The sequence below is a fragment of the Capricornis sumatraensis genome, chromosome 21 (assembly GCF_032405125.1).
Source record: "Capricornis sumatraensis isolate serow.1 chromosome 21, serow.2, whole genome shotgun sequence".
Lineage (NCBI taxonomy): Eukaryota > Metazoa > Chordata > Mammalia > Artiodactyla > Bovidae > Capricornis > Capricornis sumatraensis.
The window spans coordinates 37476592-37495804 of record NC_091089.1 but is presented as its reverse complement, the minus strand read 5'-3'; the positions used below and the strand labels follow the sequence as shown (position 1 = coordinate 37495804).

The window sequence follows — 19213 nt, the reverse complement described above, 5'->3', positions numbered from 1 at the left end:
GTCACACAGTTATTCTCCTTCATTGTCTCATAAAAGTTTTAGAGTTTTTTCTTTCACATTTAATCCACCTGAATTTCTTTTTTTTTTACTATCAGGTAAGGTAAGAGCCAATATTCATTTTTCTTCAGTACTGGTTATTAAAGAGTCCATTCTTTACCACTGATGTACATTGCAAGCTTTATCATAAATCAGGTTTTTACACACATGGGGGGTCTGTTTTCAGGGTTTGCCCCATGCCAAAACATGGGGCAAATACATAATGATTTTGTATATAAAATAATACAGCTGATAATTCTTGGTTTCTGGGTAGATAGATCTCTCCCACCTTTTCTACTTCAGAGCTGTCTTGACTATTCTTGGTTTTTTGCTCTGCCATATACATTTAAAAAATAATTTTAACTATATTTTATGATATAGTTCTATTTAAGTTTTCTTTAATGTCATTAATAGTTTCATTTTCTCCACAAAGGTCTTACATATCTTTTATAAGATTCATTCCTAAGCAGTATTTTTTGACATCATTGAAAATGGTTTTTTAAAAACACATTTCCTGTTTGCTTTTGGTATATAGAAATCCAACTAATTTTTATAAATTGATTTTGAATCCATCAACTTAACTAAATTCTTATTAATTAATTTTTCCGTGGATGATTTTGTGTTTGCTACCAAAATATATTAGTAGTAAAGAATGATAGTTTTGTTTCTTTCTCTTTTATTTTTGCAGTAATTGATTGTTCCACTTATTTCTAAATATAGTAGCTGCACAAGAAACTTTTACTGAGTTGAAATAAAATGCTTGTAATAGTGCCATTAACACCTCTTGAAAGAGATGCTCTGAAGGAAGAGACCATACTCATTTTTGTTTTACATTCACTAAGGAGAAGCTGTGAAGGGAGAAAGGAATTAGACTGGAATATTAAATTATATTCTGTTTACATTTTAATATACATGGTGTAAGACCACCAGGTTCTATGAAAGGATAAATACTGTATCATTAGACTGGTTGTGGATGGTTTTATTTCTCACTTTGCAGTTATAGGTGAAAAAGGTCAGGATATACAATTGCAAAATATGAGCTAGGTAGAAGAATATCCATTAAAAAAAAAGACAGGAAGAAATGGACAAAAATGTTTGCAGTACTTATTTCGAGTTAAAGAATCATGGATGATTTTTTTCTTCTTTTTTAATATATCTCTATACTTTCCAGTTTTCCCAAGATGAGTATCTATCACTTTCATAACCAGGAAAGAAACAAAACTTAAAACTAAAAGCAAGTCTAAAACAAAATTTAAAGGTAAGGATGATCTACTAAAAATGTCCAGTTAGAGCTAAAACAATCAAGTACATCTGATGTGCCTCCTTCCACCCAGACACACCACTGCAGAGCCAGCTGGCTACATAGACTAACACACCGTGTTATGTCTAAGAGAACGACCTCAGAGATGCGTGGAACTTCACCTTTCCGTTAAGGGCGTGTATGGACCTGATGTGAAAAAGTCATACACAATTGGTCTTCATTTCATTTGTTTTGAAATGTGATCAACTCAATTATCCACAAGATATATTTTTCCTTTTTGTGAATTATTTATCACGTTTTCATATTTAGAGATTTTTAACTTGCACTGCTTGTTTCTTAAGGATAAACTTAGGAAATACAGGCTAATTTTCGACTGGCTCTACTCTCCATTTTTACAAAAAGGAAACAGAAGCTCCCAGAGATTAAGTAGGTCCTTTCCCTGTGCCTCTGCTCAGCTGCTCCCTTCAAAGGGCTTTGTCTCTCATCAGATACTTGTCAAAAATATCCGTCTTCTCCATCATAAGATCCATGAGATTAAGATCTTTGTCCTGCCCTCCTGTGTATCCCCAAGCCTAGCACAGTACCTGACATAGTACCTGATACATAATAGATGTTGAAGAAAATTCTACTGAATGTTAAATACACTTTATAAGCAGTTCACTTTCTAAGAAATCAGGTTACCTGCCAAATTAAATATCTGATTGATGGCTTTTGGAAATAGTCACAATAGCATTTGACTACATTTGGGTGGAAATTGAAAACAATCTCTGAGTAAAGAGAAAAGTTAGAAAAAAGTTTCAAAATCTTTGACTAATGAAAAAAGTTTGAAAGCAAAATTACTGTTCTGTTCACCTTTTCCAGTATAGTGAATGTTTCATATTGTAAAACATTTTTCTTACTTTCCTTTATACCATTTAGAGCTGTTAATATTATGGCATCTAGATGCTAAGTACATGTCGTTGTTAATTGAGCTGGTTTTATATGAAAAAATTGATTAATGAAACTAAGTCAACATAATTTGTAAAAGTCTCTTCATTTCACTTATCTTTCTTAATTTAAAACTTTTTCCCACACAGTTGGGACTGATAGATGTGGCTGATATTGGATGTTAAATGAATATGTTTGGAAGATCATATCTAACCCCAGATCAGTCTTCTGGTTCCTCCCCAGAGAGTCATAGGCTTGAGTCACAAGGTCCTCCTCTCAGAGGGCTGAGTGTCTCGGGATGGGCGACGGAGTGCTGTGCACCCTTGTTTGGGGGCAGTATTTTTCCCAGCTGTATTGAGCCATAATGAACATATTGTGTAAGTTTGAGGTATACATTGTGATGTTTTAATGCATGTATATATTGTGAAACGTTCACCATGGTAAGGTTAGTAAATACGTCCTTCACCTCACATAATTACCACTTTGTCTGTTCATCTTAAAGGAGGATTTGGTGTTTTAATTATAACAGCTTCTTGCACCTAGACCTATTTTAGATGTTTGTATATAGAAGTAATTTTACTATAGACAGAGATAATGATACAGTATTAAAGTTGTACAGTTTCTAACATTTTGAAAAGATAGTTTTCATGAGTAATTCAGTTCATTCTTTTGATTTGGCACATAACCCCACTTTCATTGAGGTCTTCCCATACTTTGTATACTGTGCAACATTGGCACTGTATAAAATGAGTAAAATACCACCTTAAAAAAGCTCATGATCTGCCTGTGGTATCTTTGGACATTACATTTTATTTTCCTTTTTTCTTATATGTGTTATGTTGCTAAATTTGGGGTAAGGAAAACTTGCACTGTTATATTAATTTGGCCAAGAGCTGTAGCCCAAAGCTTCATTTTTTCCCCCCGCAGGCCTATAGCAGAGCACTTCACATAGAAATAGAATTGATTGGACAGAGGTCTCATTATTCAAGCTTCTACTTAATGTATCAGATTGGTCCCTGGTGTCATTTGTATGTGGTATGGCAGGTCAAGTGTGGTATTCTAAAGAAAAGGAAAGCTGATATTTCCTCCTCAAATAGTGGTGGGCAATATGGAAAAGGAAAGCTATCCACTCTGTAAATCTCTCCATATATGGTTAGTACTCAGTAAATCAGTTGACACTAAACTTAAGTTTATCTCATAGATATGTACGTAAAAAAAGATAATCTCTGTTTTCTTCTTGGCAGGTGTCCTTGTAGACTTGGGTCTGGAGGAAAATGGAACAGCCTATCAGAGAGCAGAGAAATATGTTGTTCGTCTAGACAATGAGATACAAACCAAGTTTGAAGTTTTTATGAGAAGGGTGAAACAGAACCCGTGCACGCTGTTTGTGCTAGTTCATGACAACTCCCATGTGGAGCTAACGAGGTGATTGCTTCAGAGTGAGCAAATAGATTCCTTCTCAAACAGTAATGGTTATGTAACAAATGATTTAAAAGGTGGTCATTTGAAAGCGCATCTTCTCATGGGTAACTCATTCCCGCCCTTTCCTTGCTCTCCCAGTGTTTCTTACTGCTTTAATATTGATGTTAACTATACTGTGGGCGAATTTTCAAATTCAGAGTTTCAAGGTCCTGTTAAAATTCCCTCTTAAGAGCATCTTGGGACTCGGCTGCTCCAGGGAAAGGGTAACAGCAAGGAGGAGCTGGTGAGCAGCCTCCCAGAAGGTCCACGTGCTTCCGTGTTGCAGCCTCTCTTCCTCCTTGGTTCTTCTCCTACCCTCCCTTTCCGGGCCCTCTTTTCCTTCCTCTCCTGCTATTTCTCCTCCTCCTTACCTTTCTTTCTTCCCTCTTCCCTTTAACAGCAGTAGGGATGCCACATCCATGATCTGAGAGCATTTTCAGAATCTTCCACAATTTACCAGTTTAAACAAGAGAACGTTCTCTTTATGGGCTTTTTAATGATAGGGTAGTATGTGCGGTGTGATGGAGTCAGATCAAATCACAGTACTTATCTGGTAGGGGGTATCTTTGTTGCTATGGATTGGAAAAAGCAAAAAGATTTTTTTTAAGGAAAAATAGTTGTCACATATTACATATCATGGTTTGTCCGAAAATTTTAGCATCCTCAAGCACTCACAGACTTTCTTTCCTTGGGACACACTGAGGTTAGGCATCTGGATTTTGTTTTTTGATCTGTGATAGAGATGTTAGAATTACAAAAGCACTTGTTCAGAAGTTAGAATGTGCTTGGTACTCCATAATCTGGTCTAGAGCCCCATGCAGGTGTAAGTAAGATCTTGCATAACTTGTTAAATTTGCAGAGAAGGACAGAGGGGTGAGAAGGGGGTAGGAAAGGTAAAGAAAAGAAATTTTGCCCACATCCTGTTCAGTTACTGCTTGTGTTCTATGAGCAGAAATAGCTCACTGACCTTATATACCTCATCTTTGAAACTTCTGAGGGTTTCACACTGAATCTCTCTGTTTAATTCTCATGGGCATTGAGATTACTTCTTTGACTATATATATACACACACACACACAAACGCATATGTTTTTGAGGCTGCATGGAAACCTGGTACATCCACATTGAATGGAACAAAGATATAAAAGTGTTGGTCATGGGGAGAGGGCAGGAAGAGCCCTCTCCATGGTCTAGCAGCCTCAAGGGAGGAAGCAAAGTGTATTAACACAGCAAGGATTCCTTGTCGTTTGGGGCATCTCTCTAGGGGCACAGATCATCGCTCAGTTATAAGCATCATTTTTTGATCGAGAGCTCTCTTACACTGGTGAGGCTTTCAAACTAAAATAATCCACCTCAAGCTACAGACTTGGATATCCTTGGCTTGGATAATGGAGTTTAGACTTCAAGGTGTATCATGGACAAAAAAAAGGAAAAAAAAAATGTCCCTGAAAGCTGTCTGAAAGGGGTAAGAAAGAGGGTTGTTTCTGCTCTTCTACATCAAATGCTGATTGTTTCCACTGCTGGTCTCAGTTAATAAGAACTGAAAAAAATAGGAGCTAAGACATGACCTCTATTTTGCTCTCTGATTGTGCATCTAGTCACGTAAATGAGGAGGTGTTAATGTGACTTTCAATGTCTCTACAGTGTCATGTCGGGCTCTTTGTCACATGGTGAGCCGGGCCATGGATTGGCTGACAGGATCATAAACGGCAGAGAGGTTCTGGAAGCTTTCAACCTCCTGGTGCTCCAGGTCACCTCCTGTCCATACACTCTGCAGACCCAACAGTCCCGAATCAGCACCAGCAATGAGGTGCACTGGATGCAGCTGGACAGCACGGTGAGTCTCTCCCCTACCTTCATGTTCTCGGTTCCCTCGGGAGCAGAATAGCATCATAAAACATGATCAAAAGCCTCACGGATGCTTTAGCTTCTAAAAGTTCCATATACTTACAATTAGTATTCACTAAAGGCTAAAGAATGGGCTTCCCAGGTGACTCAGTGGTAAAGAATCCACCTGCCAATGCAGGAGACTCGGTTTTAATCCCTGGGTTGGAAAAATCCCCTGGAGAAGGAAATGGCAACCCACTCCAGTATTGTTGCCTGGAGAATCCCATGGATAGAGGAGCCTGGTGGGCTACAGTCCATGAGGTCATAAAGAGTCAGACACAACTTAGTGACTAAATAATAACAACAACAAAAGCTAGTGAATAGTGTTCTCTACGAATTTGATTCGGTGGGCTCTACTTTAGGTTATCATGCAGATACAAAACTATCCACCTGTGGAGTTTGTCCCCCTAAAATGTAACATGATCTGACATAATCATCAATATCCTGGATTAGTTCTGTGCTTTTGAATGATTCATTCTGAGACTTCCGTGGTGGTTCAGTTGTTAAGACTGTTTTCCAATGCAGGGCATGTGGGTTCCATCCCTGGTCAGATAGCTAATGCCTCCTGGCCAAAAAACCAAAACATAAAACAGAAGCAATACTGTAACAAATTCAATAAAGACGTTAAAAAAGTCCACATTAAAAAAAAAAGAGAGAGAGAGAGACATAGAGAAAACAGATTGGTGCTGGAGGGCAGACAAAATGGGTGAAGGTGGTCAAAAGGTACCAAAATCCAGTAATAAAATGAATAATGTACAGCAAGATAACAATAGTTCATAACACTGTACAGCCCGTTTGAAAATTGCTTAGAGAGTAGATCTTAAAAGTTCTCACCACAAGAAAAAAAGAATTACAACCATATGTGGTGATGGGTGGATGTTAACTAAACTTGTGGTGATAATTTCACAACATATGCAAATAGCAGATTATTATGTTGTACACCTGAAACTAATGTAATGTTCATGTCAATTATATTTCAGTAGTTTTAAAAAAGAAAAAAATCAAGTTATACACCCTGTGTGTTAGTCACTCAGTCGTGTCTGACTCTTTTGCAACCCCATGGACTGTATGTAGCCCATTAGGCTCCTCTGTCCATGGGATTCTCCAGACAAGAATACTGGAGTGGGTTGCCATTTCCTTCTCCAATATATACATCTTAAATAAATACAATTTTTATTTGTAAAAACAAAATGACAAACATAAAAAAAGAAAAGAAAAGAAAAACAAAGTAGAAGAAGACAATTGCAAAAAGCCAAAGTGCTCTGTGGGTTGAAGGAGGGAAAGTGCCACCCATTTGAGAGCATCAGGAATGGTGACAAGGAAGACAGCACACACGGGGTGGTCTCTGGAGGAGAGGAAGGACAGAGCAGACACTGCCAACAGCAGACAGCAGGGCAGGGCCAGAGAGGAGGAAGCACCAGGCATTGTTCAGAAAATACTTAGTGGGATTGAATGAAACCTGCAAACATACATATGAATCTTTGAGACAAGGCTGGGAAAGCTTACGCTTGTTACACGTCGGTGAATGATTTTTTTAGCAAAGGCACAGTATTATTAGAAATAGCAGAACCTACTCTTTTTTCTTTTTTGGCTGTGCACGCAGTTTGCAGGATCTTAGTTTCCTGATCAAGGATTGAACCCAGGCCATTGCAGTGAAAGTGCTGACTCCTAACTGCTGGACCGCCAGGGAACTCCCAGAATATGCATAATTCTTATATTTTTTAGTTTCACAATTATTCAATGTTAATATACAGCTCTGTGAATTTTCACGAACTGAACATACCCGTGGAACCAGCACCCAGATGAAAAACTAGAACATGAGCTTCACTGCAGAGGCCAGGCACTCTGTCGCCAGAAGGAGGCACTCTTCTGGCTTGGTTTGCCTCATTTTGAATGCTATATAAATGGAACTGTGCAATAGGCATGGGCTTTCCAGGTGGCGCTAGTGGTAAAGAACCCCCCTGCCGATGCAGGAGACGGAAGAGATTCAGGATTGATCCCTAGGTTGGGAAGATCCCCTGGAAGAGGAAATGGCAACCCACTCCAGCATTCTACCTGGAGAATCCCATGGACAGAGAAGCCTAGCAGGCTGCAGTCCATGGGGTCGCGAAGAATCGGACACGACTGAGGTGATGGGCAGGGAGGCCTGGTGTGCTGCCATTCATGGGGTTGCAAAGAGTCGGACACGACTGAGCGACTGAACTGAACTAAAGTGATGCAGACAAGCAGCAGGCGCTCTGTGATATATAACTTCTTTTGCTCAACATTGTGAGATTCTTTTATATTTTAATCAGTCTTGAAACAGTCGTTCTTTTGGTTGTATACAGGTTACGCTGGGTGACTCACCACAGTTGATTTATTCACCCTGTTCACCGATTTCAGTTGCTGCTTTGAGCATTCTAGCTCATGCCTTTTAGTAGACATCTGTATACACTTTTGTTGGGTATGTATCTGGGAGTGAAATTGCTGAGTGCAGAGTTCAGCTTTAGTGGATACTAAGAGGCTGCATTTTAAGGCAATTTATTGACTATAAGAGGTCAAGTCAAAGTGATTAGAAAGGTGGGGGTGAGTCATCTGGCTTCTCTGATAATTCAGGTTCGAATGAACGAGTACCTCAATCAGAATAGAGGTGCTGGCAATAAAGAGGATGGAAGAAATGGTAACTTTTCTAGGATTTGTTTTTTGAGGAAGAGGGAAAAGGCAGAGATATTTTTAAGGTGGTGCCTTTAGTGGGAAAAGAGAAGATAGTAGAGCAGTAGAGCTGCGTGCGGAGGGCACACAAGACAGATGTGAACTGAGCAGAGGCCAGGCAAGTGCGCCGTGGCAGACACAGAGCTGGGGTGGGAGCTGGGACTCTATGCTGAGGATTTGGAATATTTTTTCAGGAATGTTGATCAGTGACCGAAGCAGCTGGTATAGATAAAATCATGGAAGAAAGTAATGAAGAGAATGGCTGAGAGAGCAGCGAGGCCAAGGACTGAGGGTTTGGCCTCAGGAGTCCTTGGTGACCTTCCAGGGAACAGTGTCCATGGAGCAGAGGGTTGGGCTGGAGGGAAAGCAGAGATGGCCGCGCAAAGACAGGGAGTGCTAAGCTCAGGGTCACTGACAGGGCAGGACTCTGGGAGCGGAGATTTTTTTTTATTTTAAGCAGAGGAACATTTTCCCCAAAGATACAAGAATTCAGTAAATCATGTCACTTATGATTTGTGATACTGGGGGAGCCCAGTAGCTCTAGTTCTTCAAACCCTGCTAGCTCCAGGTGATTCTAAGCCATCTGTGTAACAAGCTGCCCCTATCATTTTGCTAAGAAAGAAGAAAGAGAAGGAAAAAAAAATGAAAGCATTTTGTTCAGATCTTCTCACTTTTTAACTGGATTGGGGGATTGCTGTTGAGTTATATGAGCTCTTTATGGATACTGGATATTAACCCCTCATCAGTAAATGGTTTGCAAGTATTTTCTCCTATCCAGTAGGTTGCCTTTTCACTTTGTTTCCTTTGCTGTGCAGAAGCTTTTTAGTCTGATATCGTCCCACTTGCTTATTCAAAATTTTTTCTAATTTTCAGGCAATAACATGTTACAGGTCCCTCCTCCCCAACCCTGAAAATCAGACACCTTGTGCCTTGCCCTCACTGGCTTTTGCTCTGTGTTTTGAACCAGGAGGACATGAGCTGTGAGGAGAAGCTGTACTTCGGCCTGAACGAGTACAGTAAATCTCTGCAGTGGGGAATCACGAGCCCCCTTCTCAGATGTGACGAGACATTTGAAAAAATGGTGAACACGCTCTTGGAAAGGTAAGTAAGGACCTTCAACCTTGTCTTTAGCTGCTCTTGTTTGTCTGAACACACCAAACATCTTTTTTGTCAGAGTCACAGGGAGTTTTGGTGGAGCCCAGGCTATGCAAATGACACTCAAGATCAGAATAAAAATAGCCTGTCCTGAGATGACCTTTCACTCAGCTGGGTTTTCTATCATCATCCAGGACCAGCAAAGGAATCCGGTGACCCCGAGTGGGAAGGAGGACCACCTTCCGTGCTCTGAATCATCTCCCAGGCAGGTTCACAGCTGCACCTAGAGATGATTCGGGCAGAGAGGGATTGGCTTATTAGAAGCCATTCCTCTGGGGTCTGGCTTCCCCCTCCCCATCATGCGCCCCACACTTTTCTCCTCTGTCTACCACAGGCAAGCACCCTCAGTAAAGAAATAAAACTTTACTATGAGAGACTTGAAGTGTAAACTGCTGCTGCTGCTAAGTCACTTCAGTCGTGTCCGACTCTGTGTGACCCCATAGACAGCAGTCCACCAGGCTCCCCCATCCCTGGGATTCTCCAGGCAAGAACACTGGAGTGGGTTGCCATTTCTTTCTCCAATGCATGAAAGTGAAAAGTGAAAGTGAAGTCGCTCAGTTGTGTCCGACCCTCAGCGACCCCAGGGACTGCAGCCTTCCAGCCTCCTCCATCCATGGGATTTTCCAGGCAGGAGTACTGGAGTGGGGTGCCATTGCCTTCTCCGGAAGTGTAAACTGGAGAACGCTAAAGACTGGAGAACACTAGAGAATAATCAGATTGTTTGAGCTCAGTTTCAAGTGGCCCTCCTCCAGTCCCCAACTTTGGGGTAAAGGCTTATGACTCTGTCTCCTTTTTCTTCCTCAATTTCAAGTCAAATGCTGGAAGAGCAAAGGGATTTTCTGTTTTGTTTGTTCATTTTATTTCCCCTCTCTGATCTTGAACTATAGACTCAAAAAAAGAGGCATAAGAATTTAATCTAATAGGGAATTCCACAGCAGTCCAGTGGTTAGGACCATGATTGAATCTGTGGTCAGGGAACTGAGATCCCTCAAGCTGGGCATGGCCAAAAAAAAGAAAAGAATTTAACCTAGCAGAGGTTCCTCCCTGTCCACTACAGTATTCTGTCTGATCATCCAGTGATGGGGCAGTCAGGCACTATGTGATGAGATACATTTTTAGTAGCTCTAGTTCTTAACACTGTCTCTCATTGATCACAAACCATCTATTTTAGAGCTGCCCTATAAGGTTGCTAAGAAAAAGAAATAAAGATGATCAGGGAGAAACGTCCTACCCAGCAAGTTATTGGGTGGTGTCAGGAAAAGGAACAGGCTTGCAGTGGGATTTTGTACTTTTGCAGCTGTTGGGTTTGAGAAGACTTAACAGACACTGAGATGTTAATCCCCTCATGGCACCTGTGATCTGAGATTTCTAAAACCACCTCATGAGTGTCCCCTCTAAGTGTTCCCCAGCCTCCTGTTCTATCTACCAGCTTGGAACCTATCTTTTCTTTCAGTAACATCTTGCAGTTTTATAACTTGTATTTTAATGGACAGTCCCATCAGCTCCTATACAACTTTTGTAATCCTTACAAAAACTATGATTACAATTGAATACAAACAAAAACAAAATTGGGAAAACTATTCACTTCTAAATTCATAGCTCTTTCAGTGTAAAATTTAAAAGCCTGTGTCAGATGGTAAAGAATCTGCCTGCATTGTGGAAGACCTGAGTTCATTCTCTGGGTTGGGAAAATCCCCCGGAAAAGGGATTGGCAACCCACTCCAGTATTCCTGCTTGGAGAATTCCATGGACAGAGGAGCCTGGTGGGCTACAGTCCATGGGGTCACAAAGAGTCAGACTCAACTGAGCAACTAACACTTTCACTTTTCATATCAAAGTTACCCTTTGATCTAACTTTGGTTTTCTTACATGCCGCAGCAAAAAAAAAAAACAAAATAGTAAGCCTTAAACTTGCATCATCTGTGCTCACTTCCTCCAGCCCAGGTCCCCCAGGCTCATAATAGCTATGATTTATTGAACACTTGAATGGATTGGTTCAGGAGGACCGAGGGAACTAAAGGAGTTCTTTACTTTTCCCCAGTCTACTAAATCTTTACCATTTGAGAAGACATTGTCAAAGAACTGAATAAAATCTACACTCTTGTCTCTGACTGACTGGATGATCTTAGGCAAGTAGCTGAATTTCCCCCAGTCCTTAAATCAGCATCTTTCCATGAGAAAGTGAATCAGAACCCAGGGAATCAATCCATGGTCTTTTCCAGCTCTAAGTATTTCAAAACCATAGTAGTCATTTGCTGACCTGAACTGGTATTTGACCCTGGGCTTTCCTGTGCAAGGCTGGTGATGACTGTTTCACTTTAAATAGAATTATAAAGTAGAGCAAAGGTGAAATTCCCCTCTGGTCTACCCAGCTGCTAGGAAGCTGCCTGTGCTACAAGCCAGCATCCAGGAAGAAAGTTCATAGACCCGCCATCCTTCCGCAGGCTCCACGGGAGGCCCAGCCAAGCTCTGGTCCAGGCCTTGCTTTCCCCAGGCCTACTTTCTTGACCAGCACCTCTTCAGGTCTGCGAGTGTGTCCTCTTTACCCATGTGTATGCCTTCTGTCTTCTGGCCGGGTCTTATGAGGAATAGCACGTAAATGAGAGGTTTATTTTCTGCCTGCTCTGTAATTGTAAAAAAGAAAGAAAAAAAAAAAACAGTCGAGTTGGTCTAGAGGAAGGTGGTGAGCGGGGAATGTTGGGGTGAGTCAAGGACACCCCTGCTATTTATTTCCCGGGGCTCCTTTCGCCCAGGTGGATGGGAGACCACACCACTAGGGGATGCTATTTCTCCAGCTGGCTCCAAGCTTCCTCCATTTTTATGAGAAGATACTGTTATTGCCCTGACTCAATGGACATGAGTTTGAGCAAATTCTAGGAGATGGTGAAGGACAGGAAAGCCTGATGTGCTGCACTCCCTGGGGTCGGAGAGACTCGGACAGGACTTAGCGACTGAACAAGAACAATTGTTATTACTACAAGGGAGCTGACCTCAAATTAGCCATAATAATTACTCTTTTTACTCCTTATACTTCACAGACATTACATTAGTGTATCAGTTTCCTCAACTGTAATTTTAAGTATCAGAGAAATAAGCTACCAAGCATTCAAACCCCAGGACAGCAGCAAGAGCTTAGAATTTAGGGATGATCGTTTACAACTCTGTGGATAGTCTGAGCGGACCAGTGCTTCTCAAGATACAGTGTGGTGCAGATCACCCAGGGACCTTGTCCAGGCTGTTTCTGATTCCGTGCACATCGGGTAGGAGGGTTTGGCACATCTAACAAGCTCCCCGGTGGGGATGCTGCTGGTTCAGAGACCACTCTGGGAGAAGCTCAGATCCCTAGACTGTCCCTAAGCCTCTTGAACTCGAGGTACCTGTGCCAGCAGGTGTTGTGAGCTCAGCTTTTCCTTCTAGTGATGTGGGCTCCAAGGTCATTCTTCTTTTTAAACTTTTTAATTTTGTGTTGGGGTATAGCCGATTAACAATGTTGTGGTAGTTTCAGGTGAACAAGGAAGGGACTGATCCATACATAGGCACGTATCCACTCTCCCCCAAACTCCCCTCCCATCCAGGCTGCCACATAACATTGAGCAGAGTTCCCTGTGCTCTACAGGAGGTCTCCAAGTTCATTCTTTTTTAACAAATTTATTTATTTTTAATTGAGAGATAGTTGCTTTACAATATTGCTTTGGTTTCTGCCATACATCACCATGAATCAGCCATAGGTATACATATGTCCCCTCCCTCTTGAATCTCCCTCCTACCTGCCATCCCATCCCACCCCTCTGGGTTGTTACCGAACCTCAGTTTGAGTTCCCTGAGTCATGCAGCAAATTTCCTCTGGCTATTTTACAAACGGTAGTGTATATGCTTCCATGCTTCTCTCTCCATTCGTCCCGCCTTCTCTTTCCTCCCCCCCGACCCGCGTCCATAGTCTGTTCTCTCTGTCTGCATTTCCACTGCTGCCCTGCGAATAGGTTCATCAGTACCATCTTTCTAGGTTCCATATATATGTGTCAATATCCGATATTTGTTTTCCTCTTTCTGACTTCACTCTGTTTAATAGGCTCTAGGTTCATCCACCTTATAAGAACAGACTCAAATCCAGGTCATTCTTGAGCTCAAGCCCACCACCCACCACTATCCCCTGCCCACCCTGCTGGGTCTCCGTTCCTACCGCACAGCCCTCGCGATCCCAGGGCTCCACAGCCCCCATGCTAGTGCCCCTGTGTTCTGTTGAAGGTACCCCAGGCTGCACAGCATGGTGGTTCGCTGCTACCTCCTCATCCAGCAGTACTCGGAGGCTCTGATGGCCCTGACCACCGTGGCGTCCCTACGTGACCACAGCACACCAGAGACCCTCAACATCATGGATGACCTCCTCAGCTGCCCGGGGAAGAACCGCAGCGGGCGCGGACACATGCTCATCCTCAGGGTGCCCTCCGTGCAGCTGGCAATGCTGGCCAAGGAGCGGCTGCAGGAGGTGCGCGACAAGCTGGGGCTCCAGTACCGCTTCGAGGTGGTCCTGGGGAACCCCGCCTCTGAACTCAGCGTGGCAGCCCACTTTGTGGCACGACTAAAGGTTAGCAATGGACAGACCTTCGCTCCATTTTCTAGGACCCCCCCCACCCCCACCCCGCGCAGGCGGCTCAGAGGCCTGCAGTTTGCTAGAGTTTTGCACAAGTGTCACGCAATCTTCATGACAACGTTAAGGCTAAGCTAAGGGATGTGTCCGCCTTCCTAGTTTATTAAACATTCAGTCTGGGTCCCCCATGTGAGTGCATGCGTGCAGTTGGTCTTCCATGCTCTCCGACTGCAGGTGCAAAAAAAAATGCGATGACCCAATTTCACCCCCTGTTTATTGACCTTGTTCAAGATTCATCTAGCCCTCGGCCATCTGTTTTCTCAGAAAAAAAAAAAAAGGTAAGTTGTTCTCTCGGACCTCCGTGGGGGCACGCCTTTCAATATCATCCATTCACTGGATCTTTTCTGTCCACCCAGAGTCGGTAAAGTATCCTGTTTTCTCTTCAGGGCTCACAGAGGACGATTGCCCACCCTGTTGCATGTGGATTCCCCAACAGTTTGCTGTTTCTTTGTACTTGCTTTGGCCCCAAGTGTGGGCTGGACTGAGACTCTTCCAAGCCTGTGCATGGCTAAGTCCCCCACCCCTCTGCACGGGGAAGGCATTGCTTTTTCTGAACCCCTCCTGTCAGGTGTGGTGGGGGCGGGGGAGACTTCTTTGATCAACTAACCTAAGTCCCTACCTCATGGCCCGCTCAGATTTTTCTGGGGACTCTTCTAATCCAATGTGTCCCAGCCCTTTGACAGCACTTAATGAAATTCTGCACACAGATAGGTGCGGTACTGAGCAAGGTGCTGTATGTCTGGGTTAGATCAACATGGTTTCTGAACTTTGCAGAAACTGAATACTAAGCTAACCTGGATGAAGAAAAGCCTAGTTTGGCACAAATTGTATAAAAAGAAAGCATGCAGTCTTAAAGGAGTTACATTTCCATCTGGGCTGCAGTTTACCAGCTGCAAAATGAGCATTAGACTGCCTGGTCTCTAAGGGCTGTAATTTGAGCATTATTATTTCATATTCATAGAGCATTTTACAAATGTAAACCTTTGTATTGTGTATAACTACCTAACTCAAATAATCCAAAATGCAAACAAAATGTCTTGTATTAGCTTGATACACAGTTGGAACAAATAAATCTGTCTAAACATAGAAGCTCCTATATTTAGTGGAAGTTGTAACATTTACATTTCACATATGGATATATAGATATAATGTTCACAGTTTTGAATTAAAGTCATAAACCACAATATAGCAGTATTCCAGGGATAAGTAAGAAGTGAGAATCCTGAAACTCTTCTTACAATACAACTTGTTAGTTATGAGACAATTTGAATGATGCTAATGATGAGGAATCTGGACAGGCAGGTAATCAGCACTGCTCTGTGAGGTCTCGCACACCTTCTGTAGGGAGATGTTCTAACAGGCTATGAGGCTGCAAGGTCTTCTCTGGGTCTCCGTTGGCACTGACCGGGTGTAGCTGCTTAGAGCGTCTTAGGTCGTTTGTTCAGATACTTACTAAGTCAGTGTAAATCAGCAGTCTTCAATAATTTGCCCCTGTGGGCCATAGTTTGAAAACCAGTCAATAACTGAGGTTCCTACCTGGCTGCAACGGAGAAGGCAATGGCACCCCACTCCAGTACTCTTGCCTGGAAAATCCCATGGACAGAGGGGCCTGGTGGACTGCAGTCCATGGGGTCACTGACAGTCTGACACAACTGAGCGACTTCACTTTCACTTTTCACTTTCACTTTTCACTTTCATGCGTTGGAGAAGGAAATGTCAACCCATTCCAGTGTTCTTGCCTGGAGTATCCCAGGGACAGGGGAGCCTGGTGGGCTGCCGTCTATGGGGTCACACAGAGTCAGACACGACTGAAGCGACTTAGCAGCAGCAGCAGCAACCTGGCTGCAAGCACATCAGAATCACCTGCAGGGCTTCCAGGGGCTGCTAGGGGTGTGCCATGAAGAGATCTCAAGTGATTTACTTCTCAAGCAGTTACACCTCAATTCGCATGAGTAGTGGCCAAGCACCAGCTACACAGAAGAGATTTCCAGGGACTTCCTTGGCGGTCCAGTGGTTAAGACTCTGACCTGTAATGCAGGAGTGCAGGTTTGATCCTCTTGGAACTAAGATCCCACATGTGTGGGGGATGGCTTAAAAACAAGAGAGAGAGTTTCCATATGTTCAAAATCCCTCAATCACATCGATCCATCCTTTTTATATTCCACCTTTTTATTTTTAAAAATATTTATTTTTATTTATTTATTTGTCTGTACCGGGTCTTTGTTTCCGCACACAGGATCTTTAGTTGGTAGCATGTGGAATCTAGTTCCCTGACCAGGGATCAAAGCCAGGCCCCCTGCATTGCAAGGTAGAATCTTAACCACTGGACCAGCATGGAAGTCCCTATTTTCCACTAGTGTGGAAGTGAAAATTTGAAACATTCACATCCCTAGTAAGACTGCCACTTGGCAGGTGGTCTCTGTTTCACCTGCTGATTTCTAAATTATTAATACCAACCTTTACCACTGATGAAACAGCACCAGGATCCCTTTTGTCTCTGCTGCTGCTGCTGCTAAGTCTCTTCAGTCGTGTCTGACTCTGTGCAACCCCATAGACGGCAGCCCACCAGGCTCCCCTGTCCATGGGATTTTCCATGCCTTTTGTCTCTAGCCTTGGGTAATATCCAGTGCCTCTTTTTCCATTAGGGGGTCTTATTTTTGTGCTTATCCTTTAGGTATTGTGGTTAACTTTTAAGTGATAATAAGTACTTTGGAAGGATATAAGTTTATATCTAAGTTAGTCTGTCCAGAAGGCCTGTGAAGCTTTCATTAGATTTCCTTGACCTCAAACCCCATAGGAGCCCCTAAGTCAATGCTCTCTCAGTCTTTCGTGTTGTCTTAACTGCTTCTGTAGGAAAAGCTCCCTGAGGGCATGATAGACAAGTAGAAGAACGGCAGCCATCCATCATCATAAGTAACAATGGGACAGGAAAACATTATATAGTGGGTTTGTCTCGCTCTGATTGCTCAAGAGTAAAAGTGGAATCTGTTTAATCATTTTTTGAAAATAATTCTCCTTATAAAACATGACATCTATTCTTCCATCATTATAACCCAACCTCATTCTTGCTAGAACCATGAAGTATATTTGGGGAGACCTAAGTATATTCAGGGATCTCATAAGTCCAACAAGAAGGTTTATGAGTAAAATTATTCTTATTTGCGGAAGTATTTGCTTTGACTTAGGTAATGTTCTAGTTCCCTTTGACATGAAGATATATGGAAAACTGAATTGGGGGTGGGGAGAAACTTTCTGCTAATGTCTTAATGTTTTTGACAGATTGATTTTCTAAGACATAGAAGGTCTCTCAAACTTATAAATAGTTATGTAGATCCACTGAGTTCTCCTTGGCATAAAAATATATGACAAAAGATTGAGGTTTGGGGGCTCTTCCGGTTTTACAAACTGTATGCATTTTACTTGAAATAATTGTGGGTATATTTATTTCCAAGACTGGTTTTTATAGACATCAACAACCCATAACCAAACTCTGTTATATTATATCATATCATATCTTGCCTGAAATATTTCTTTTTATCCCAGGTTGGTTTTAGCAAAGGAAATTCCAGTCTGTTTTAAAATAACATTATATGCATCTCTTAATACTTCACCTCATAGTTCTTGTTCCCCAGAACATCAGAAATGTCAGTTCATTTCTTATAATAATTCCTGCTAGAAAGCTGATATAAAGCCCAGTTAGATGCTACACACTTCATAAAAAGTAGTAGAAATCACCTTATCCACTTAAGAGATGGTTTATTTTCTTTCTGCTCTAAAATAGAAAAAAAATCTGTAAGATCTTTTCACTTTCAAGCATCCTTCAAGTTGAGATTTTCTTCCTCTTGATAAATTCCTGTATTTGAGATTGTTCCATTCATTAAAGATATACATATGTGTGTATATGTACATTTCAGTTAATGTATAGAGGTGATTATATATAAGTTTTGCTGTGATTATTTTATTAGTCATTTACAACCGAAATGATCTTTTTCAATCAATCAATCCCAAGAGTCTTTCCATTATACAAAGAAAGTCTTGTACTTAAGAGCACTGAGTCAGGTAGTTTAAGTAGGGTTTCTGTAAGATTTGTACCAGTGGTGGGATATTTCACATTGTATATTTCTTTGATGTGCATGGCTAATAGATGATATATTCATTAAGATTTCCTGTTTTACCTTATTGAGATAACATGAAAGCCCACGAGTACTTGGTGTATTCTTTTCAGTAGCAATTAAAATATATGTACACACACAAACACACTTATTGGAAGTCATTTGGAAGCACAGATGTGTGTAAAATCTGACTGTAGAAACAAAAAAGGTAGAAACTCAATGAGGGGTTTTAATTTTATCGTATGGGTCCCCTTCTACAGACCTGGAGAGGAAATGAAGCGGAAGAATGGGTCCCTCGGACGTACCAGGACCTAGAAGGTCTGCCTTGTATTGTGATATTAACTGGCAAAGATCCTCTTGGAGAAACCTTTCCCAGGTACGACGCGAATCACTAATTCTCATTTTCCATTGGTTGCTTGGCTGAGCTGACGGTTAAAACTTAGCTGATGCTCACCTACTTCCTTCACTTGGCAAGTGAGAAGGCAGTTGTTTTACTCGGGGATATAAGAAATTTAGCCTTCTTGAATTCTTTCAACTTTCCAGAGATTGCCTAGCAATTTGGGGAATGAGAGAGAAGCCCCGGAGGAGAAGTGTTTATGCATGAAAGCTGGGCAGCCAGAGCTTTTTGGATGAAGTGTCTCTGTTAGGCTGCTGTTCCCTCAAGGATCTGGGGCCTGTGGGTTGGAAGGCAATAGCAAGAATAGTCATTGTTGTTGTTTAGTTGCTCAGTTGGGTCCAGCTCTTTGGGGCCCTGATGGACTGTAGCCTGCCAGGCTCCTCTGTCCATGGGATTCTCCAGGCAAGAATACAGGAGTGGGTTACCATTTCCTTCTCCAGGGGAATTTTCCAACCCAGGGATTAAACCCAAGTCTCCTCCATTGGTAGGCGGATTCTTTGCTACTGAGCCACCTGGGAAGCCCAAGAATAGTCACAGCATTCACTGAATGCTTGCTGTGAGTTAAGTGAACGTTGCTCAGTCATATCTGACTCTTTGCGACCCCATGGACTGTAACCCACCAGGTTCCTCTCTCCATG

General features: G+C 42.1%; 1 protein-coding gene across 3 annotated transcripts in view; it reads left to right on the top strand.

The window, feature by feature from the left end:
- Nucleotides 1–19213, top strand: part of GREB1L (GREB1 like retinoic acid receptor coactivator) — a 110360-nt gene that overhangs the window by 68793 nt on the left and 22354 nt on the right. For all 3 annotated transcript variants that reach the window (XM_068993569.1, XM_068993568.1, XM_068993567.1), the window contains 5 exons: nt 3469–3649; nt 5330–5522; nt 9231–9364; nt 13664–14003; nt 18439–18554. In XM_068993569.1, the coding sequence (XP_068849670.1) occupies nt 3469–3649; nt 5330–5522; nt 9231–9364; nt 13664–14003; nt 18439–18554 (964 nt within the window). The remainder of the gene's footprint in view (nt 1–3468; nt 3650–5329; nt 5523–9230; nt 9365–13663; nt 14004–18438; nt 18555–19213) is intronic.